This window comes from Gorilla gorilla, chromosome 10 (assembly GCF_029281585.2).
Source record: "Gorilla gorilla gorilla isolate KB3781 chromosome 10, NHGRI_mGorGor1-v2.1_pri, whole genome shotgun sequence".
Taxonomy (NCBI): Eukaryota; Metazoa; Chordata; class Mammalia; order Primates; family Hominidae; genus Gorilla; species Gorilla gorilla.
The window spans coordinates 53532140-53551278 of NC_073234.2; the positions used below are offsets into that span (position 1 = coordinate 53532140).

The 19139-nt window shown below is 54.2% G+C and overlaps 1 protein-coding gene and 1 long non-coding RNA gene across 9 annotated transcripts in view; one reads left to right on the top strand and one right to left on the bottom strand.

The window, feature by feature from the left end:
- The window catches only part of RAPGEF3 (Rap guanine nucleotide exchange factor 3), a 35832-nt gene extending 23873 nt beyond the window's left edge, over positions 1-11959 (top strand). For 6 of the 7 annotated variants that reach the window (XM_055357363.2, XM_055357364.2, XM_019038433.4 and 3 more), the window contains exons 17-28: positions 2586-2667; positions 2978-3124; positions 5052-5149; positions 5614-5739; positions 5831-6012; positions 6258-6348; positions 6462-6512; positions 7433-7520; positions 7882-7946; positions 8389-8443; positions 8543-8614; positions 8950-11959. In XM_055357363.2, the coding sequence (XP_055213338.1) occupies positions 2586-2667; positions 2978-3124; positions 5052-5149; positions 5614-5739; positions 5831-6012; positions 6258-6348; positions 6462-6512; positions 7433-7520; positions 7882-7946; positions 8389-8443; positions 8543-8614; positions 8950-9068 (1176 nt within the window). In that variant the 3' untranslated portion in view covers positions 9069-11959. Of the gene's footprint in view, positions 1-2585; positions 2668-2977; positions 3125-5051; positions 5150-5613; positions 5740-5830; positions 6013-6257; positions 6349-6461; positions 6513-7244; positions 7293-7432; positions 7521-7881; positions 7947-8388; positions 8444-8542; positions 8615-8949 lie in introns of those variants that run through there. The other variant, XM_055357365.2, reaches the window with a different exon arrangement.
- The window catches only part of LOC129525725 (uncharacterized), a 33997-nt gene continuing 21199 nt past the window's right edge, over positions 6342-19139 (bottom strand). Inside the window, exons 4-5 of one of the 2 annotated variants that reach the window (XR_010129336.1) lie at positions 7625-7721; positions 6342-7110 (exon numbers count right to left, since the gene is read on the bottom strand). This is a non-coding gene — a long non-coding RNA (uncharacterized lncRNA). Of the gene's footprint in view, positions 7111-7624; positions 7722-15933; positions 17821-19139 lie in introns of those variants that run through there. The other variant, XR_008670163.2, reaches the window with a different exon arrangement.

A 19139-nucleotide genomic window follows, 5' to 3' on the forward strand; every position in this document is an offset into this window, starting at 1 on the left:
CCTCCTCGCCCACTCCCTGACTCAATGGGCCTTTTATTCCTTTTGGGAGGTAATTCATGCCCACAGGTAGAGCCTGGGAGATGAGGAGTGGTGGCTGGAGTTGGCCCCTGAGGCCCACGGGCTCCTGGTGGCCAGTGCTGTGGGAGCTCAGAGGAAGGCAAGGCCCCTCCCTGGAAAGTCAGAGGTGGCCCCAGGCCATTCTCAGCTGGGGCTTAAAGGGAAGCAAAGAGGGGATGAGAAGATGTGACTGCAGCCAGGATTTGGTTGAGGAATGGTGGGAGAAAGAACTGGAAAGGTAGATTAGGTTGGTGGTGGGGAGGGCTGCACTGGGAATAAAATCCAGGGGCCTCACCAGCCAGCAGGCTCCCCATGGTCCCACCCTACTGTGTGTCCCAGCCCCTGCCTGCTGGAGACTCTTACTGGCTTCTTCTCCTCCGCAGGCGAAGCCCGTTCTCCTCTCAGGGCCTTTGCACTTATCCCTTAGCCTGGAAGGGTCTTTCTCTGGCTCTGCCTGACAGGATCCTTCTCGTTCTCATCTCAGCCAAATGCTGGGTTCCCAGACAGGCCCCCTCCCATCTCCCTATCTGGAGCACCCTCCCCTTTCTCCCCACCACGCTCTGCCTTGGTGTCCTCTGTGATTTTCTTCAAAGCACTCTCGCCATGTGGAGTTGTTTTCTTTGCCTACTTGCTTTCTGTTCTTTGGTATCTCTCCCATCCCACTGGAGGGTTGACTTCCCTCCTGCGGGACCCCACCTCCGCTTCTCCTTGCTCACATGCTGCCTGGCTCTTGGCTGATGCTCAGAAACTGATGTGGGCTCACCCTCGCAGGCCGGGCACTGCGCTAGGTGCTGATGCTGCACTTCATTCAACCCTGGCCTGTGAGGCTGCAGTCAGGCAAGGGGCAGAGCAGTTAAACAACCTGTGATGTGCAGTGACACAGGACACTTTCCCTGAATGTGCACTGGAGTCGGCTCTTCCAACTGTAGTCTGCTCCTGAAAACTGGAGGGGAAGAGCCAACTCCAGTGCAGATTCAGGGAAAGTGTCCCGTGTAAGCGACTACTGGAGGTGAGAGCTGCAGGGAGCAAGGGTGGAGGAAGAAGAGGATTCCTGGTGGGCAAACCCAGGAGGAAAGGGAACCCAGGAGGAGGATCCCTGGAGGAGCGAGAGTAAGAGTAGGACCCCAGAGCAGGCAGGAGGTGGGCAGGGCCCCCTGGGCCAAGGACAGGGGTCTGATCTTTGTCCTAAGAGCAGTGCAAACCATTAAAGGGGTTTGAGCCAACGTTGGCAAAGTCTGATTTGTGTTTTGAATAGGTCAGCTAAAGAGCCTGGGTTGTCTCCAGCAGACAATGGCCGCCACTGAAGTCGAGTGCAGGAGCTTCACAGGGCTCTGGTCAGGCAGATTGGAGGAGGAGGGCTGGAGGCACCTGGGAGGGAGGAGGAGGAGCATAGTTGGGCCATTGGAGTAGATAAGGAGTGAGGCCTCGTGGGCAGGTGGAACTGGAGTTAGCCTGGGCAGGGGAGGAGGGGGCACAGGAGACCCATTTCAAAGAAGAATCTTCAAAGCAAGATGACAAGCTACGGAAGTGTGGAGGAGCCTGGAGCTGGGGAGAATGGCTGGGGAACAGAGTGGTCTGGGAGGCAGGATGCAAGGATCCGATGGGTATATGGAGTGTGAGGTAATGGATCACTCATGTGGAAGGATGCAGGGGGTGTTTGAGACCAGGGTTTGGAAGAGAGTTCAGCACTGCTGGTAGTTTTGGGAATCACCCATGTGCAGGCGACACATGAGGCAGTAAGGAACTCTGCAGGGGTCCCTGAGATTTGGAAATGTAGGGAAGAGCAATGGATTGAGGTCCGAACCTGGAGGATCTGCTATACGCAGAGCTGGGAGGAGGGACAGAGTCAGTACCAGAGTCGGAAAAAAGCAGGGTGGGAAGGGGAACCTGAGTCAGGAGACGTGCCTGGCAGGCGCTGCCCTGCCAGCAGAGGCCTGACAGTGGTTTCCATGAACTGCATCCCTGCTGTGGGCTGGGACAGGGCCACTGACACAGTATCGGAGCACAGAGGGGGAAAGGAGCAGGAGGGATTCCAACTCTGCCAGTTAGCAGCTGTGTGGCTTTGGGCATGTTACTTAACCTCTCTGAGCCTCATTTATTTCATCCATAAAATGGAAATAAAAATAATACTTTTGTCAAAGGCGCATTGTGAATATTTAGATCCTCAGAATAATGCCTGGCTTGTAGCAAATGGTAGCTGGAGGAAAAGGAAGAGAAAACCAAAGTCAGCAGCTGAAGGATTTTCATATTAGAACTGCTCTGGACCTATCTGGCAGATGCAGAAGCACACACACACACACGGAGGGGCATGGATTTGCCCCGCCCTTAGACATGTTGTGTCTTCTCCTGGATCCTTGGTCCCAGGTGCCTTACCTGAGCTCAGGTGAATGTGGCAAGCAGAGCCCTCTGGTGGTGTGAATGCTGTGTGGTGCCCGTGCTCCTGGTGACACAGGGCCCTCACAATCCCTCCCTCCACGCTCTCCTCTCATGTCCTCCCAGCCTTATTTTCTCGTTCCTCTTCCTCCCAGGCCCGGAACTTGCCTGTTTGGCTCCCCAACCAGGACGAGCCCCTTCCTGGCAGCAGCTGTGCCATCCGAGTTGGGGATAAAGGTTGGTGGTCTGTGCCAGCTGGGCACAGCCCGACATCTGCACCCTGCTGTCTCTGCCGCTCTTGTCCTGCTGTCGTCACTCTTGACCTCGGTGTGCCTGGGCCAAGGTGGCACGCTGTACTCCTCAGGGTCTGTGTTCCAGGCTGCTGGCCAGATCTGCCTCCTACATGCCTCTTTTTTGCTCAGGGCCTCCCCACCTGCAGCTCAGCCTCTTGGGGATCCCTCCCACCATTACTGCAATAGCCGCCCTCTCCCTCCTGGGGTGGAGATCAGGCAGCCCTTCCCACAGCTCAGTCTGGTCTCCTCTTCAGTCCCCTATGACATCTGCCGGCCAGACCACTCAGTGTTGACCCTGCAGCTGCCTGTGACAGCCTCCGTGAGAGAGGTGATGGCAGCGTTGGCCCAGGAGGATGGCTGGACCAAGGGGCAGGTGCTGGTGAAGGTCAATTCTGCAGGTGGTGAGTTGTGCCCCTGGATAGACCCCAAGGGAGGGTGGCCCCTCGGATCTGCGCCCAGGTCCCCCAGTCAAGATCATTGTCATCATTGTCATCTTTCTGGTCTTCCTCAGTGTGAATGATGGCTAGCATTAATGGGAGGTGGAGTGCGTCTGTTCGAAGTGCATTTCATGCAGTGTGTAAGAGCATGAGCTCTGGAGCCTGCTGCTTGCGTTTGGCACCAGCCCTTTAGCTCACCATCTGTGTGTCCTCTGGCAGGGTACTTCATCCCTCTGTGCTCAGTTTTATCATCCATAAAATGGGAATAGTAGGAGTACTTGCCTCCTGGAGGAATTGTGAGGATCAATTGAGTTCATCTATGAAAGCATTTAGAATGGTGCCCGGCACATAGTGATACATAAGTATTAGCTGCTATTATTATCATCATTTGTGTTTAGTCATTTAATATGAAATAATAACAATCTCATGAGATACAGGTACTTTTATCCTATTTTCAGACAAGAACACTGAAGCTCAAAGGGCGTGAGCTATTCCTCAAGCTCACACAGTGAGAGTAGCTGGTCTTGGAACTTAAGTAGTCTTCGTTTGTTTAGTCACTCAGCAAACATTTTTGAGGATCAGCTATGAGCCAGCAATATGTTAGGAGCTGGAGATACCACAGCAGGTAAAACAGGTCAGCTTGATGGTTAAGAGCATAGACTGTGGACTCCCAGACCCGTGAAGGCATCTTAGGCTCACCATTTACTAGCTGTGTGATGCTGGGCAAGTTGCTTAACCTCTCTGAGCCTGCATTTCCTCACCTGTCAGATGAGGACTGTAATTGTATCTACCCACAGGGTTGCAATGGCTAAGTGAGCTAATGTGTGTAAAGCACTTAGCACAGGGCCTGCCACAAAGTCAGTGCTGAGAACATGGTGGGCTCAGGAGTATTAAGATGGGCCTCCAGAGAACCTGGAACATTCAAAACCACTGTTCTCTGAGGAGGGCACGGGCTTGACAGCTGGAACCCAGGGCAGACAAGAATTAGGGGCGTTCAAGAAGTGGGGATGAGAAAAGAATAGCCTTCTCCCTTCAGGAAGTGGGGAGAGATGGTCACCTGTGTGCCCTGCCCTGGGAAGCACTGCCCTCTGCTGGCCACCTGGTGAGTTGCAGTTGCCCCAAAGGTCATGTTTATTGAGACCCTACTATGCGCCAGGCACTGTTTAGAGCATTGATCTCCGAAGCACTTGGATCGACACCCATGTCAATAACCAACATTTAATTAAAACCCACACCCCACTGTGTGAATATTTGTTTGTAAGTAACACACATATATTACTACATTAATATCATAATAAAGATAGATAAAATAGAAATTGATGGAGTAGAAATGCAAAGCAGGTAGAAAAAGTAAACGTAAGTAGAAGAGCTCATATTTTCCGCAGGCACATGGATGATCTGATGTACCTTACTTTGGAGGCCACTAGGGACTGGGGACTCAAGCACAGTCCCAGTCCACGAGGAGCTGATGAAAATCAACACCAAGGCTTATATAAGACACTTCCCAATTTTCAAAGGGCTTTTATACATAGCATGGACTTATAGCTACTATTTATATACATTATTTTATTTGACTTATGAAATAGTCGGGGCAAGTCTTATTGTCTCCATTTTACCAGGGAAGAAAGTGAGGCTGAGGGAGGCTCAGACCCTGCCCAGGTTCTTCCTGACTCACTGAGAATCTTTTCTCATCCTCTTGGATGTGCTTCCCTGGGCTGCGTGGCTGCGTGGGCACATGCACCTGTGTATTCTGAGCACCACCCAGGACTTCAACCCCGCTACTAGGAGAAACAACCTCTCAGCCTCCCAAACAGCACCTCCACCCTGGCATCCAGCTGGTCCCCGGCCTCCCTCCCTTCCCCCACCCAGGCCGCCTCTGCTGTCTTTGCAGATGCCATTGGCCTGCAGCCAGATGCCCGTGGTGTGGCCACATCCCTGGGGCTCAATGAGCGTCTCTTTGTTGTCAACCCACAGGAAGTGCATGAGCTGGTAGGGACCAGGCAGGGTGCCAGGGCCCAGGGAGGAGATCTATTTTGAGTGTGGCCGTGGTGGATTCTGGGGAGGGTCCCAGGGAGAAGAGGGAGGAGGGGCCTGGCTCTGGCTGCTGCTGGGTCCTCAGCACACAAAGGAGTGGGCCTCAGCTGATGGGGGAATTCCCAAGATAGTGCAGGGCAGGGGCTGGTAGCACTGGTTGGGAGCTCCCAAGGAGAAAGAGGAGGACCTGCCCTAGTTAGGGGTTCCCCAGGAGACAGGAGCCCAAAAGGAGGGGTCTCAGCACTGGGGAGCCCTATCCTCCAGCTGCTATAGCCCCTGGAGACCCTCTACTCCCCACTCCTGCCCTCCTAACCCTCCTCCTAACATGAGCATAGAGTCCTTGCCCCAACCCTCTCCCCCTACCCTGTGCCTTCCCCTGGATTCCTCAGGCAGCCGCCTGAGCACTCTCCCACCCGCAGATCCCACACCCTGACCAGCTGGGGCCCACTGTGGGCTCTGCTGAGGGGCTGGACCTGGTGAGTGCCAAGGACCTGGCAGGCCAGCTGACGGACCATGACTGGAGCCTCTTCAACAGTATCCACCAGGTGTGGGAGGCAGAGCTGGGGGAGGAGAGCAGGTGGCGGGGCGCCCGGCTCGGCTCAGCACTCGCTGACCTCTCCTGCTGACCCCACCCAGGTGGAGCTGATCCACTATGTGCTGGGCCCCCAGCATCTGCGGGATGTCACCACCGCCAACCTGGAGCGCTTCATGCGCCGCTTCAATGAGCTGCAGTACTGGGTGGCCACCGAGCTGTGTCTCTGCCCCGTGCCCGGCTCCCGGGCCCAGCTGCTCAGGAAGTTCATTAAGCTGGCGGCCCAGTGAGTCCCTGTCCAGTGCGTAGGGCGTGGCCAGAGTCCCCCGGCTACCTTTTCCTAAGCCCCCCTCTTTGCTTAGTATGTTGCCAAATCTGCCACCCTATTTGTTCCCTGGGTCCCCTGGAGCCTCTGCCTTCCCACCCCATCCAGCTTGGATCTCTGCAGAGGCTGGCCTGGCTGTTGTCTGGGGGCACTGTAGGGGTGGCTGCTTCCCTTACCCTGAGGGTCTCTGGGTCTTCTGCTCACAGCCTCAAGGAGCAGAAGAATCTCAATTCCTTCTTTGCCGTCATGTTTGGCCTCAGCAACTCGGCCATCAGTCGCCTAGCCCACACCTGGGAGGTAAGTGTGGTCTGGAGGGCCCCCTCCTGAGGTCAGGCCTCAGGCCCTCCTGGGAGTGCTGGATGGGGCTGGGCCTCCCCCAGAGCAGCCGCTCATCTGCCTCCTTTTCACAGCGGCTGCCTCACAAAGTCCGGAAGCTGTACTCCGCCCTCGAGAGGCTGCTGGTGAGTGCTCCGCCCTGCCCGGCCTGGCTCTGCTAGGATCAGCTGGGCTCGGCCCTGCCCTCCAGACACCCTCACTCTTGGCTTCCCCGCAGCCCCTCTACTCGTCCTTTGTCACTTTCAGGGTTCCCAACCTCGGCCCAGGGCCTAGCTCCAGCCTGTGAGTTTGGGGAACTGGCTGAGGAAGGGGTGTTCAGCACTAGGATAGGGGTTGCACGGTGCACTCTGGCCCTCAGTGTGTGCTTGGGGGCAGGAGATCCTGTGTGAAGACTGGGCCGGAGCATGTGGGTGTCCAGTCCTGGGGTCTGAGGTGCCAGGGCAGTGTCAGGGGCTCCAGAGCCCAAGGGCCTGGCATGGAGCACCCGTGTGCACCAGGGCCTGTCTGCCCCTCAGGAACTCCGAGGGGCTTGCGGGCTAGACCAGTAGAAGAGGCGAGGATAGAGTTGGGGGTGGAACCTCCCACCTCCAGGAACGTTTGAGGATTTTGAGGGTTTTGACTGTTCTGGAGAGAAGCAGAGAAGAGGTACTTCATCAGCATAGCCTGGGAGCTCTTGAGAGAAAATCCACCTCGTGGGGCTCAAGGGATTCAAAGGAGTTTACTCTGCAGAGAGAGAGAGGGAGAGAGAGGGAGGGACACAGAAAGAGACAGGGATAGAAAGGGACAGAGAGGTGACAGTGACAGACTTTTCCAAGAAACCTGGGGCCCCTGTGACTAACTGCTGTGAATTTTCTCAGTGCTAATGGGAGGTTGGAAGCCCCGTGTTCGCCTGTGACAGAGCCTGGGTGAGACCTGGGGCTGAGGAGAGGCTGAGTTGGGGCCTCTGCACCTGCTGTGGGATGGGCATGTGGCCCCTCCTTGGTTGGGTGGGGTCTGTGGTGGCTTATGGTGTGTGCAACCCCCTCAGTGTGGCTTCTTCCCCTAGGATCCCTCATGGAACCACCGGGTGTACCGACTGGCCCTCGCCAAGCTCTCCCCTCCTGTCATCCCCTTCATGCCCCTTCTTCTCAAAGGTAACAGGCCTTCCTGCCTCCATCCCTCCATTCCCCCCTTCCTGCCTCCATCCCCCATCCCATGCCTATCTGTGTGTGCACCCACTCTGTTGGAGAGATTATACCTCAAGTGCGGATGCCTCAGGGAGTGCAGAGATGAATTAGGAGTTCTTAGGCTGGAAGAATGAAGACATCCAGACAAATACGGGCTGGCTTCAGGGCCTAAGAGATACAAGGAAATGCTGCTGGGGCTTGGAGGGGGCAGAGGCAGGGGCTATATGGGGTGAGGTAGGCCCAAGGGAGCCGTTATGCCCTTCACCTTTTCTGGGCTACAGGAGGGCAGAAGTTTGGGGACCTATGAACAAAACCCATCTCTTTGCAGACATGACCTTCATTCATGAGGGAAATCACACACTAGTGGAGAATCTCATCAACTTTGAGAAGATGGTGAGTCCAGGGAGAGCAGGCGTTCACTACTAACATAGGTTGGAGGACATGACTGTGGCCTGGGAAGGGGCAGGGCTTGGAGGCGGCTTAAACTTGTTATGAATAATATGAGGATGAACACTTACTGTGTAATAGCCCCTGCCTTATTCCACTGCAACTGGGTCTGCCAGGGTGCCAGCCTCAGACGTCTCACCATTCAACGAGAGCCCTTCCAGCCCTCTTCTCTCTAAGCCTTTCTCTCCTGGCCTCTGCCTTCTGTCCTCTGCCTGGTCCCCGCTGGGCCTCTGGGTGTGCTGGGGTGAAGTACACATGACGCCACATAACCAAGGATCTTACAGCCCCTGATCCTTGGTTCAGAGGGAGCTTGGCCTCCCTGCTGCTGCACAGGGCAGGACAGGGTTTCTCCCTCAGGCAAGAGCTCATGCCCCGGTGTTGTCTGCAGAGAATGATGGCCAGAGCCGCACGGATGCTGCACCACTGCCGAAGCCACAACCCTGGTGAGAGGGCGGGTCCCCGGGGTGGGAGGTCCCCCACCCTACATCCTCTGTGAGGCTCCAGGGTGGCCCTGACTCCGTGACCGCTCCCCACCCCCGCAGTGCCTCTCTCACCACTCAGAAGCCGAGTTTCCCACCTCCACGAGGACAGCCAGGTGGCGAGGATTTCCACATGTAAGTGGTGGGTGATGGTGGGTGGGCAGGGAGGGGTGCTTATGGTAGTTACCCATGGCTGGCACATCCTAGGCACTTGCCATGTGCCAGGCACGGAGCCCGGCCCTTCCATACATGATGTTGATAATGTTCAGCCTCTGTGCTCTGAGCCAGGGGGCTCTTCGGTCCCCTCACCCGTGGGGTGGGCAGGGACAGCCGTCTTTAGGAATTGGTGATGGGAAGTGGTTGGTGGGTGGTGGAGGGCAAGAAGGCAGATGTGATATGGCTCCTTGGAGGGGAAAGGTTGGGTTCCACAAAGGGGCATCAGTGCCTCCCTGACTACTCTCCTCCACCAGGCTCGGAGCAGTCCCTGAGCACCCGGAGTCCAGCCAGCACCTGGGCTTATGTCCAGCAGCTGAAGGTCATTGACAACCAGCGGGAACTCTCCCGCCTCTCCCGAGAGCTGGAGCCATGAGGAGGGGCTGGGACTGGAGCTGGAGCAGGCACTTGCAGCCGGGAAAGCCAGGGTGTGCCGGGCCAAGATACTCACAGGCTGGCCACAGCTGGGCAAGGCTCTCCGTGGAGTGGACTCGAGTCCCTGGAGCAGGCAGTGTGGAGGCAGCCGTCCCCTGTGATGACTGGCAGCTAAGGAGGACCTCGGAGTGGACCCGAGCCAGGAATAACGAATGACCCAAGGCCAAGGAAGGGAGGACAGAGAGGCCCCAGGAGTGGGTGGAGAGTGGAGTGCGCTGGGACGTTGTGTGCAATAGAGAGCTCTCCACACCAGGTGTTTTCCAGATTCTGTGCCTCTGGCTTTGTTGTCCAGCCAGGCCTGCAGTTTATTTTCAAGCGGACAGAGAGAGAGAGGCTGCATGTGTGTACCGTGTGTGGCAAGGGCAGGGCCTTGGCCTGGGGCAGGGGCCCCCTGCTTTCTTTCCACAGCTTTCTTCCAACAGCAGGCAGTGGGGCTGCGGGCCTGTGCGGTGGTCCCTGAGGAGCTTTACTGTTACTGTCAACATAGCAGTATGTTCCAGGCCAGCCAGAGGGGGCGTGGCAGGGAGGCTGAGGCCCCGCCCTCCGGGAAGGAGCTGTGGAGGAGAAGCAGCCCCATGCTGGGCACGGGCCAGGCTGGGTCCAAGATCCTGATGCCACCCAGATGTGCCTCCAGGGCTCTGGCCAAAGGGCGGGCTGGAGCCTGGAGCCCCTGTCAGCAGCCAGCCAGGGTGACCATCAGCTCCCCATGGTGGTCCAATAGGACTTTACAGTCCAGATGCAACTGACAGCTTCTTCCCAACTGCAATCCCCGCTTTTCCACACTTGAGCTCGTCCTGGCCTGTTGGGCCAGGCTTCTGGGGTCTTCTGGGGGTGGCTTGTGATAGAAACAATGCTGAAGCTTCCGCGGAGAGCCTGTCGCTTGTTGAGGCCCAACAGACTTCCAGGAAATCAGGGTTTATCATCAGTGTTGAGAATGGTCCCAGCAAGCTCTGGTCATACGAAGTCCTCTCTTCCCTGCCCCTTCAGCACTTCCCCTAGGAACCAGCTACTGCCAGGACCCCTCTTGTGAGGCAGAGCTCACCCAGGAAGCTCCAGGGACTCCACCCTCTTGCCTTGCTATTGCCTTGAGTCCTGGCAGCAGGAGGCACTTGTCTGGCCAGAGAGAGACCTCATGGCCCCTGGCATGACCCCTGAGTAGGTATTGAGGCTGCAGGGCCTTGGGCGTCCGGAGACAGCTGGTATGGCCCCTCTGCACTTCAGCCCCATGGATGTGGATATACAGGCCTGCTGCTTCCAGAAAGGGTCAGAGCCTTTAGCAGGGAGGCAGCACAGCTGGGCTTAGACCTCAGGTCACTAAGTGAATCTGAGCAAGTCAGTGAACAGTTCTCTTCCTTCATTTCTCCACCTGTAAGCCAGGTATGATAAACGCCATACAGCGCTTAGTGACAAACACATAAAACTGTAGCTCCTGCCTCTGTAGCAGAGGTGACAGCCAAGGGCAGTCCTGTGCTATCCAGGCCTGGTAGGGGGGCAGCCTCGCCTCAGGTGAGGGCTGAGGGAGAGACTGAGGTGCAGCAGATGGCAGTGGTAACCAAACCAGTTCCCTTGCCGTGGGTGGGGACACAGGAGAAGCACGGAAGCATCCGGAACTGAGCAATCAGGACAGGAGGCTCAAGCCTGGGTGAGTCAGGAGTCCGGGGGCTTTCTTTTCATCCAACCCATTGTCTGCTGGTGTCTCGGCAAAAGCCAGCCAGCCAGCCGCGGCCCTTCACCGTCCTTCAGACTCTAGGGTGAGCCCAGCCCAGCGACACAACAGAAACCAAGTGCCACGGGGGCCGGTGTCCTCCACCAGCATTTCTCCTCCGGTCACATCTACGTCCTGATGGGACTTCTCCCTCCTCCTTGGACCATCAGCTTTACGGTCCAGACCACCCTGCAGCCACCCTGTGGCCTCCCAGCTGCCCCAGTCTCGGGCAGGACGGCTTTTGAGCCTGTTGGGAGAGACCTTGCCAGGAGAATGGTGCCCAGGGCAGGCAAGAGGACACAGACTCTGGGAGCTAGAAGAGTTGCGGCCCAGGGGGCCAGGCCACTCCCAGAGGACAGGAGGCCCAAAAGTGGGGAAAGGCTCCATGTTACGGTGGCCCCATGCTGGGAGTTTGTGCTGCCTTCTGTCTCCCTGACTGCCCAAGCGTGGGGTGGTGTGGGGCAGGAGGCATCCTCTGGTGTTCCCTAGCAGCCCAGGCTGTGTGCAGGGGCTCCCATTTTCTGTCTCAGCTGCAAGAAGGCCACAAAGGGAGGAGGGGCTCATGGGACTGCTGAGAAGAAGGTGTGCGGAAAGGGAGTGTGGCCCTAGATCAGTCCTTTAAAAAGCCTCTGTTACCTGAAAGGAGGTCAAGCAGAGAGGAATGGCTGCGTGTGTGTCCTACCGGGCAGGACAGGACAGAGGGAGGTCATTGTTACACACACATCTCCCCTCCTTTCCTCCTTCCCCTCCACTTCCCTGTGAAGGCCTGAGGCAGGCTGTGGCCAGGCTCAGGCCCTGACTGTGGGGTACACACCAGGGAGGGGCACGCCTCCCCACAGAAGGGGTGGAGTGGTCAGTGGAGCCAGCACCCTCTGCTGCTTCAGCATCTCTGCCTGGAGCCAGCTGTCCCCTCTCTCTCAGGCTCCATCCGAACAAAAGGAAGGCAGAGCCTGAGATCCGGCACCCCATCCCCCTCCACTCAGCACTGAGTTAGAGCTGGGTGGGGGCATGTCTGCCTTCACACGCTGCCTTATGGCTTTTGTGTCTCCAACAGCCCTCAGCCTCTGGCTGCTCTCCTTCCCAATAGTCACAAGATTTACCATGATAATAATAGGTTAAGACTTGAATGGTGTTTTCATCTTCTTTCATCTTCACCCTGTCTCACGTTATGTTATTTTTATCCTGATGACAGAATAGGTACTACAGGTATTTTTACTCTGGTTTTACAGTCAAAGAAACTGAGGCACAGGCAGGTTTGCCCAAGGTCACATAACTGCTTAATAGCAGGGTAGACAGGTGAAGTAACTGGGTGTGTATCAGCCATGCCCTTTCCCCATGCCCCCGGCACTCCCCATGACAGCTCCCTGAATCCCAACATTTTATTCTTTTGCAGGATTAGACCCAAGCATATAAATTCCTTTTTCCCTCTCTCCATTCCCACATTCTGTTATTTTCACGTACTTACTATAGGCCTTGTAGGGGCTCTGTGAACAAGACAAAGGCCAGGTGCTGTGGCTGATGCCTGTAATCCCAATGCTTTGGGAGGCTAGGCATTTGAGACCAACCTGGGTAACAAAGCAAGACCCGGTCTCTATAAAAATAAAAATTACCCGGGTATGGTGGTGTGCACCTGTAGTCCTAGCTACTTGGGAGGTTGAAGTGGGGGGATCACTTGAGCCCAGGAGTTCGAGGTTACAGTGAGCTATAACTGCACTCGTCCTTTCTTTGGTTGACAGAGAAAGACTCTGTCTCTAAAAAAGAAAAAACCAAGACTGGTAGTTCTGGCCCTCATGGGGTCAATCATCCAGCTAGGCAGCCAAGTCTATCGGTAACAAAAGATGCCGAGGGATAAAGTCCAGAGCAGCAGAATCCCAGGGCTGCAGCATCTCAGTGCTTACCCCAAGCATTAAGGCCCAGAGCTGCTCCCGTTGGAGCATAGGTTCATAGCCCCAGCTCCCCTGAGCCCTGCACAGCTCTGTCCCCTGAGATGGGGATGCTCTCCACTCACCACTGGCACAAGCCACCTGAGTAGCAGGCAGGTATGGTGGCTGGTGGCTGCAGCAAATTCTGACCTGGCAGTTGTCCTCAACCCCTTTCTCCCTTCCACAGACCTATAGGCCAGAAAGTACATGTCTTTCCAAAATGTGTCCTAGTACCCCAACCCACACTCAGTATTGAGCTCCTCCTACATCTGCCAGGCCATGGATCTATACTAAGTAAGTTTCCACCCAGGCCTGTCCAGTTGCTGCAGCCAATTCAGGCACCCTCCTCTCAGATTCTGGACTCTTCAAGACCTGAGCTGTAGCCTTCCTGCAACACAGTCTGCTGGCATCTGAGGGTGAAGGGGCTTGCAGGCCAGGGCACGGGTGACTGCCGTCCCTCCCAGTGATGAAAAAACTGGATCATCCTGAGAAGCCGAGTCTGACTCAGCTGCACTTAGAAAGAGTCTTCTCTCCCATGCCTGGGGGCCTTCCTGGAGCAGGTGCCTCGATGGGGTCAGGGGAGGATGCTGCTGGTGGTAGCTGGTAGAACACGGAGGAGCCTGGTGACTCCCAGAAGAAGATAGAAGGTTAAGCTCCCAGCTTGGACCCACTTTTTGTGCTAGGAGGTGTGGGATTCTGGTTGTGCATGTGTGTGTGGACTCTGACCAGTGTGCACCCTGGACCAGGGAGCTGGATGCTTCAGGCTTCACCCTGACTCTGCCTGCCATGCTCTTGGCCCTTGGAGAGCACCTGGATCTTGGTTTTCTCACTGGAGTGAGTTGTAGGCAGCTAGAGCTGTTTTGGACTGCTGAATGGAGGGCTGTACTGGCTTTCCTGGCACTTAGGCGATCCTAGCTAGCAGAGGGGTAGAGACAGGGTGCCTTTTTAGGGGGCTATGACAACAGGATATTTTAAGCTTACTTGACCACCCAGAAAAGTGCCCTGTCTACCAGAGTATAAGGCAGCATAGGCGGATCCCATAGGTGGGCAGTGTGCTGGGGCAGGGGGGCCTCCATCTCTCAGCAGCCCTGGGCAAGGCAAGCGCCTTCCTCTCCCTGGGCCTCACTTTCCCCATTTAGAAACAGGAATTTGGATGAGAAGTGTTTGAGGATCTATGAATTTGGCAACTCAGGGTGTCAAAAGGGGAAGGGGTGTAGGCCCCTTTAAGCATCTTCCCCATGGTGGCTTCCAGCCATGACTGTTCATGGGAGGGATAGTGAGCTGCAAGCACTGTTTTATTGGAGGGGTTCTCAGAGCTCCCTACCCCTGAGTGTTGCTCCCTGCTACCTGCTTGAGTGCATGACTGCTTGCCTTCTACTCTTTGAGTTCTAGTTGTCAGTAGAAGGCCCCTGTTATGTAGATACGTAAGTTGGGAAGATTCTAATGGCCCAATTGTAGATTCTAATTAATATTTCTAATGGTCACTTTTAAAAGAATAGAAAAAGAAGAGCCTCGAGGCAATGGCATTAGGGGAATTTTAATGGCATGATCAGGTGGCAAGGTCCAGAGATGATTACTTAGGGTGGGAGAATGTTACAGAGGTCCTGGGACACAGGGCATCCAGGGTGGGAATCAGAGGGAGAGGTAGGTGGCCAGTTTCACCCTCTCAGCGTTGCTGGGGCTGAGCCCTGCAGGAGCAACCTGTGTGCTGGAGGGAGAGCCTGCACATGCAGGCTGGACTCTGGTGGCCCACGGAGAAGGTCAGCAATCTCTGTTTCTCTTCTCCGGTTCTTGACTTTGCACCAGGCAGCTGTGGATTATCTCATCAAATAGAGCACAAGGCTCAGGAGGCTGAGCCATGGAGTTGCTGCTCTTAGCTTAGCCCCATTGCAGCTTTTAGCTTCCCCCAGAGCAAAGCCCTGTTCCTAAGGCTGCAGGCCACAGCCCCAGAAAACAGGTGATTCCTTTTGGCACCAAACCAGGTGAGTTAGACAGTGCGACTCATCAAAGGGCCATCCCCAAGACTTGAAAATACTGAGGGTGCACGTTTTTTAATTGAAAATATTATCTTTGGAATTATAAAATAAATATTACATTATAGAGACTGTAGATTAGAGGAGCTGCCACCTTCTCACTATTGTCATTTTCAGAACTTTTTTTTTTTTTTTTTTTGAGACGGAGTCTTGCTCTGTTGCCCAGGCCGGAGTGCAGTGGTGCGATCTCAGCTCACTGAAAGCTCCACCTCCCGGGTTCATGCCATTCTCCTGCCTCAGTCTCCTGAGTAGCTGGGACTACAGGCGCCTGCCACCACACCCGGCTAGTTTTTTGTATTTTTAGTAGATGGGGTTTCACCATGTTAGCCAGGATGGTCTCGATCTCCTGACCTCGTGATCTGCCTTCCTTGGCCTCCCAAAGTGCTGGGATTACAGGCGTGAGCCACTGCGCCCAGCCAGAACACTTTTATTTGTATTTTTTTATTTTTATTTCTTGGAGACGGAGTCCTGTTCTGTTGCCCAGGCTGGAGTGCTGCGGTGAGATCTTGGCTTACTGCAACCTCCACCTCCCTGGTTCCAGCGATTCTCCTGTCTTAGCCTCCCAAGTAGCTGGGATTACAGATGTGCATCACCACACCTGGCTACTTTTTGTATTTTTAGTAGAGATGGGTTTTCACCATGTTGGCCAGGCGGGTCTTGAACTCCTGACCTCAGGTGATCTGCCTGCCTCGGCCTCCCAAAGTGCTGGGATTATAGGCGTGAGCCACCGCGCCCAGCCACAGAACATTGTTAACATTCATTTTTCAGACTTTTCCTAACCATCCTATCTAAATTACGCCCTTCGTGGCCCTATTTTTTTTTTTTTAACAACAAACATCTGGCCTTATTTATTAGGCACTGTTCTAAAACCTTTGCAAGTATTAACTTATTCAATCCTCACCATAGCCCTCTAAGGTACTCTTACTTGTTCTATTTTAGATCTACGGGGGAAATTGAGGCACAGAGGGGTCAGGGAACTTGCCCAGGCCTCTAAGGTACTCTTACTTGTTCTATTTTAGATCTACGGGGGAAATTGAGGCACAGAGGGGTCAGGGAACTTGCCCAGGGTTGTACAGCTGGTGGGTGGCAGAGCTGGGATTCAAACCCAGGCAGCTTGGCTTTAGAATCAACAGTCTGAGCCTCATGTCCTCCTGCCCAGATCTGGCTGTAGACGTTCTTTATTTATGTCTTTCTTTCTCTCCAGCTGCTGAGCTGCTCACCCTTTATCCACTTTGCTTATCACAGTGTCTGGCACACAGTGGCATTCAAGTGCTATTTGTCAGGTGAATGAAGGAATGAATGAGAAAGGGGGAATTTCCCATAACCCAACTACCTTAGCACAATAATTATGGTAATTTTGACAGATTGTAGATTTCAAATCATGGGTCAGGAACCGCTCCTGCCAGTCCTGTTGTCCTGTCATCATCTTTGAGGCCAGAACAGCCCAGCTGTGCCAACATACCTGGGGCAAGAGGCAGCCCATGTTCCTCATGCCAGCGGTCAGCTGCGGGTTGGCCTCGGGCCTGTCTCTCTCTTGATCTCGCCCTTACTCACTCCCTCGCTGTCTCTCTGAACCTCCTTATCGCTGTCTGCCTGTCTTGCCCACTTCTCTTTGTTCTCATTGTGCCTCTAGACCCTCTTTAAAGCCAGTGGAGTTTGAGGACATGCAATAGTAATTTTATAATCATTACTGGGCAGTGTAAAACAAACATTAGCACAGCTGGCAAAGAGTGTAGGCAGGTGGTTCCTTTGGGATCCTAAAAAAGCAGGGTACAGCTGAGATCTCTGTGACACTGTGGATTCAGAAACTGCTGGAACTGTCCAGTCCCTGTGGTGGCTGCCCCTTGTAGGGGTGGTGCCAAGGGTGGCTTGGGGGTTTAGGTCCTCCTAAATTTCCATTAGGCCCCAACAAATACACAATATAGCTAAAAAAAAAAAAACAAACCCAGTGTATTTGTTACAAAAACGCAACTTTGAGATGAGTCTCTAGATCCCATGTTCCCCCTTTGGATAAACTCCGGTGCTTCACAGCTGCCGGAGACCCATTTGCTGTCCTCTGCTTTGCTAACCATCTTCACTGAGTCTTTAATAACAAGTGGGGCTGGAAGACTGACCAGTGCCCTGATTCATTTACATATTGATTCATTGCAGGTCTCAGGCACAGGTTGATAATTATCTAACTGTTTAGATTCTAACACACATTGGATGGCAATACAAAGGGCCCATGAGGCAGGGTCCCCTTCTCAAAGAACTTCAGAGGAAAAGTTAAATGGCAGTGCAGGCGTTAACTGACACCATGTTGGCAGCAACAGATGGTCAGAGATGACTGTGCTGTGTCAAAGGCACACAGGACAAATATGCACAACCAAGTTCCTAGGCAGGAGAGATCCTGCAGGCTCAAGAGAGGTCAGGCTTTGTGGAAGAGTGAATTTGCCCTGGGGCTGGAGGATGAGTAGGAGCTGGACAGCTGAGCAGGGAGGGTGGGGGAGGGTGTTCCAGGCTGAGGACCAGCATGGGGTGTGGCTGGCAGAACTAGAAGTGCAGCATGGGACTATGTGATGAGTGGGCCTAGCTGGGAGGTCTGACGGATATGCTCAGCCCAGGCATTGAGTGTGATGCTGATGTCAGGGCTGCCCACAAACTTAAACAAAAGCCCGGGAACACAAACGTGGTATACACCATACTAACCAATGTGGGAAAGAAATCACACATGGAGCCGCTTCTAAGACACATTCAGTAAGAGCAGACGTGGGTGACCATCCTGCGCTTCTATCCTGTGGGCCAGGGCAGCACTCCCAGGAGAACCAGCATCTTCATGTGCCAGGGTCCCCTTGGGAGGTGAGTCTGGGCCTCTCCTGTGATGGGCCAGCTGCACGGTCCTTCCGCACTCAGGTCCTCTGCTGAAATGACGTGGCCTTGGTTTTGCAGGAGAACGAGGATGGTAGAATAGGCTGGCCTGGGCAGGTGTCCCTTTTAGTAGTCCTCTGGGTCAGTCTCTCTCAAGGCCTGTTGATCCTGACAGACCCCAGACACCTGTGGTAGCCCAGAGATGAATGAGGCCTACTTCAAAACAATGCCCTAATGCTGAGGCTTATCTGGCTTCTGTCCCACCAGAAACCAATCAGTTCCAGGAAGAGTTTTCCAGCCCGGCCTGAACCCTGCCAGTCCAATAACAGCATAGCCCCTGGCATGTAGTGAGCACTGATAAATATTTGGCTCATGGAATTCCCACCCTCTATGTCTCTCACAGCTGAGTGCCTCCCAAATCCTTGCCCAAGCAGCCTCACCCTCTTCCCTACTCTCCAGACCTCCACAGAGGACACAACTGCACCATCTCTGTTGCTATTCTCATCACTGAGACACCATCCACCATGCATCTCCCTCCACTCTCTCCCTACCCCAGCTCTCCAGGACCCAGCCTACCACGATTCCCAACTTGCTGGCTGGTCCCACTGTGGCTTCTTGGGAAGTTTGCAAGGATGGAAAGCCCATGTGAGTACCTAATGGCAGGGGGTACTCAGAAAGAGGAGCCGCAGAGTTCTTGGTCCACAACAGGCTAGCAGGGAAGAGAAAGCTGCCTGAAATCTATCTTAATGTATCTCTCTGTGTGTGTGTGTGTGTGTGTGTGTGTGTGCATAAGTATTAAGTACTTATATTAAGTACTTAATAAGTATTAAGCTGCATAACTTAATGATTGTGTGCTTCTGGGCATGTCTCCTAAACTTTCTGTGCCTCAGTTTCTTCATCTGTAAAATGAGGACAGCAATAGTACCTATTAAGGTTGTAGTGAGAATCAATGAGATAACACATATGATAACACACGTGGTAAGTGCTCAGTCAATGTTGCTGGTGGTTGTTAAGGCTGTTATTCTTGTTGAAGGATGCAGTTTTAAACACTTGGGTACTCAGATGAACGATCGGGCTCTATGGAGTCATCCTTAACTGTCTTCCCCAGCTCCAATCCTTGCTCCTGACCTAAAATTCCATTAATGGGGGGAGAGCTCCTGCCCTCAAAACGCCATCGCATGGCCAGTTCAGCTGGACACTAGGAGAACCTAGCCAGGCTGTACTCCACTCTGACAGCTTTGGCTTCAGCTAGGGTCCACCCAGCTGGACACTTGGAAGGGACAGACCATTCATTCCCAAATTCTGAGGCATCATTGCTTCCCAGGCCAGCCAGTGACACCCTCCTTTGTCCCCTAAACAACAGGAGTCAGAGACACGTTTATGTGGTGCCAACCCAGGGAGGATGAGGATTCTGAGGGGCAGTGACTCTTCAGCCTGCTTTTGGGTTGTGTAAATGAAACCTATGCAAATGAAGCAGCCATTTCTGCTCTTACTCATTCTAACCA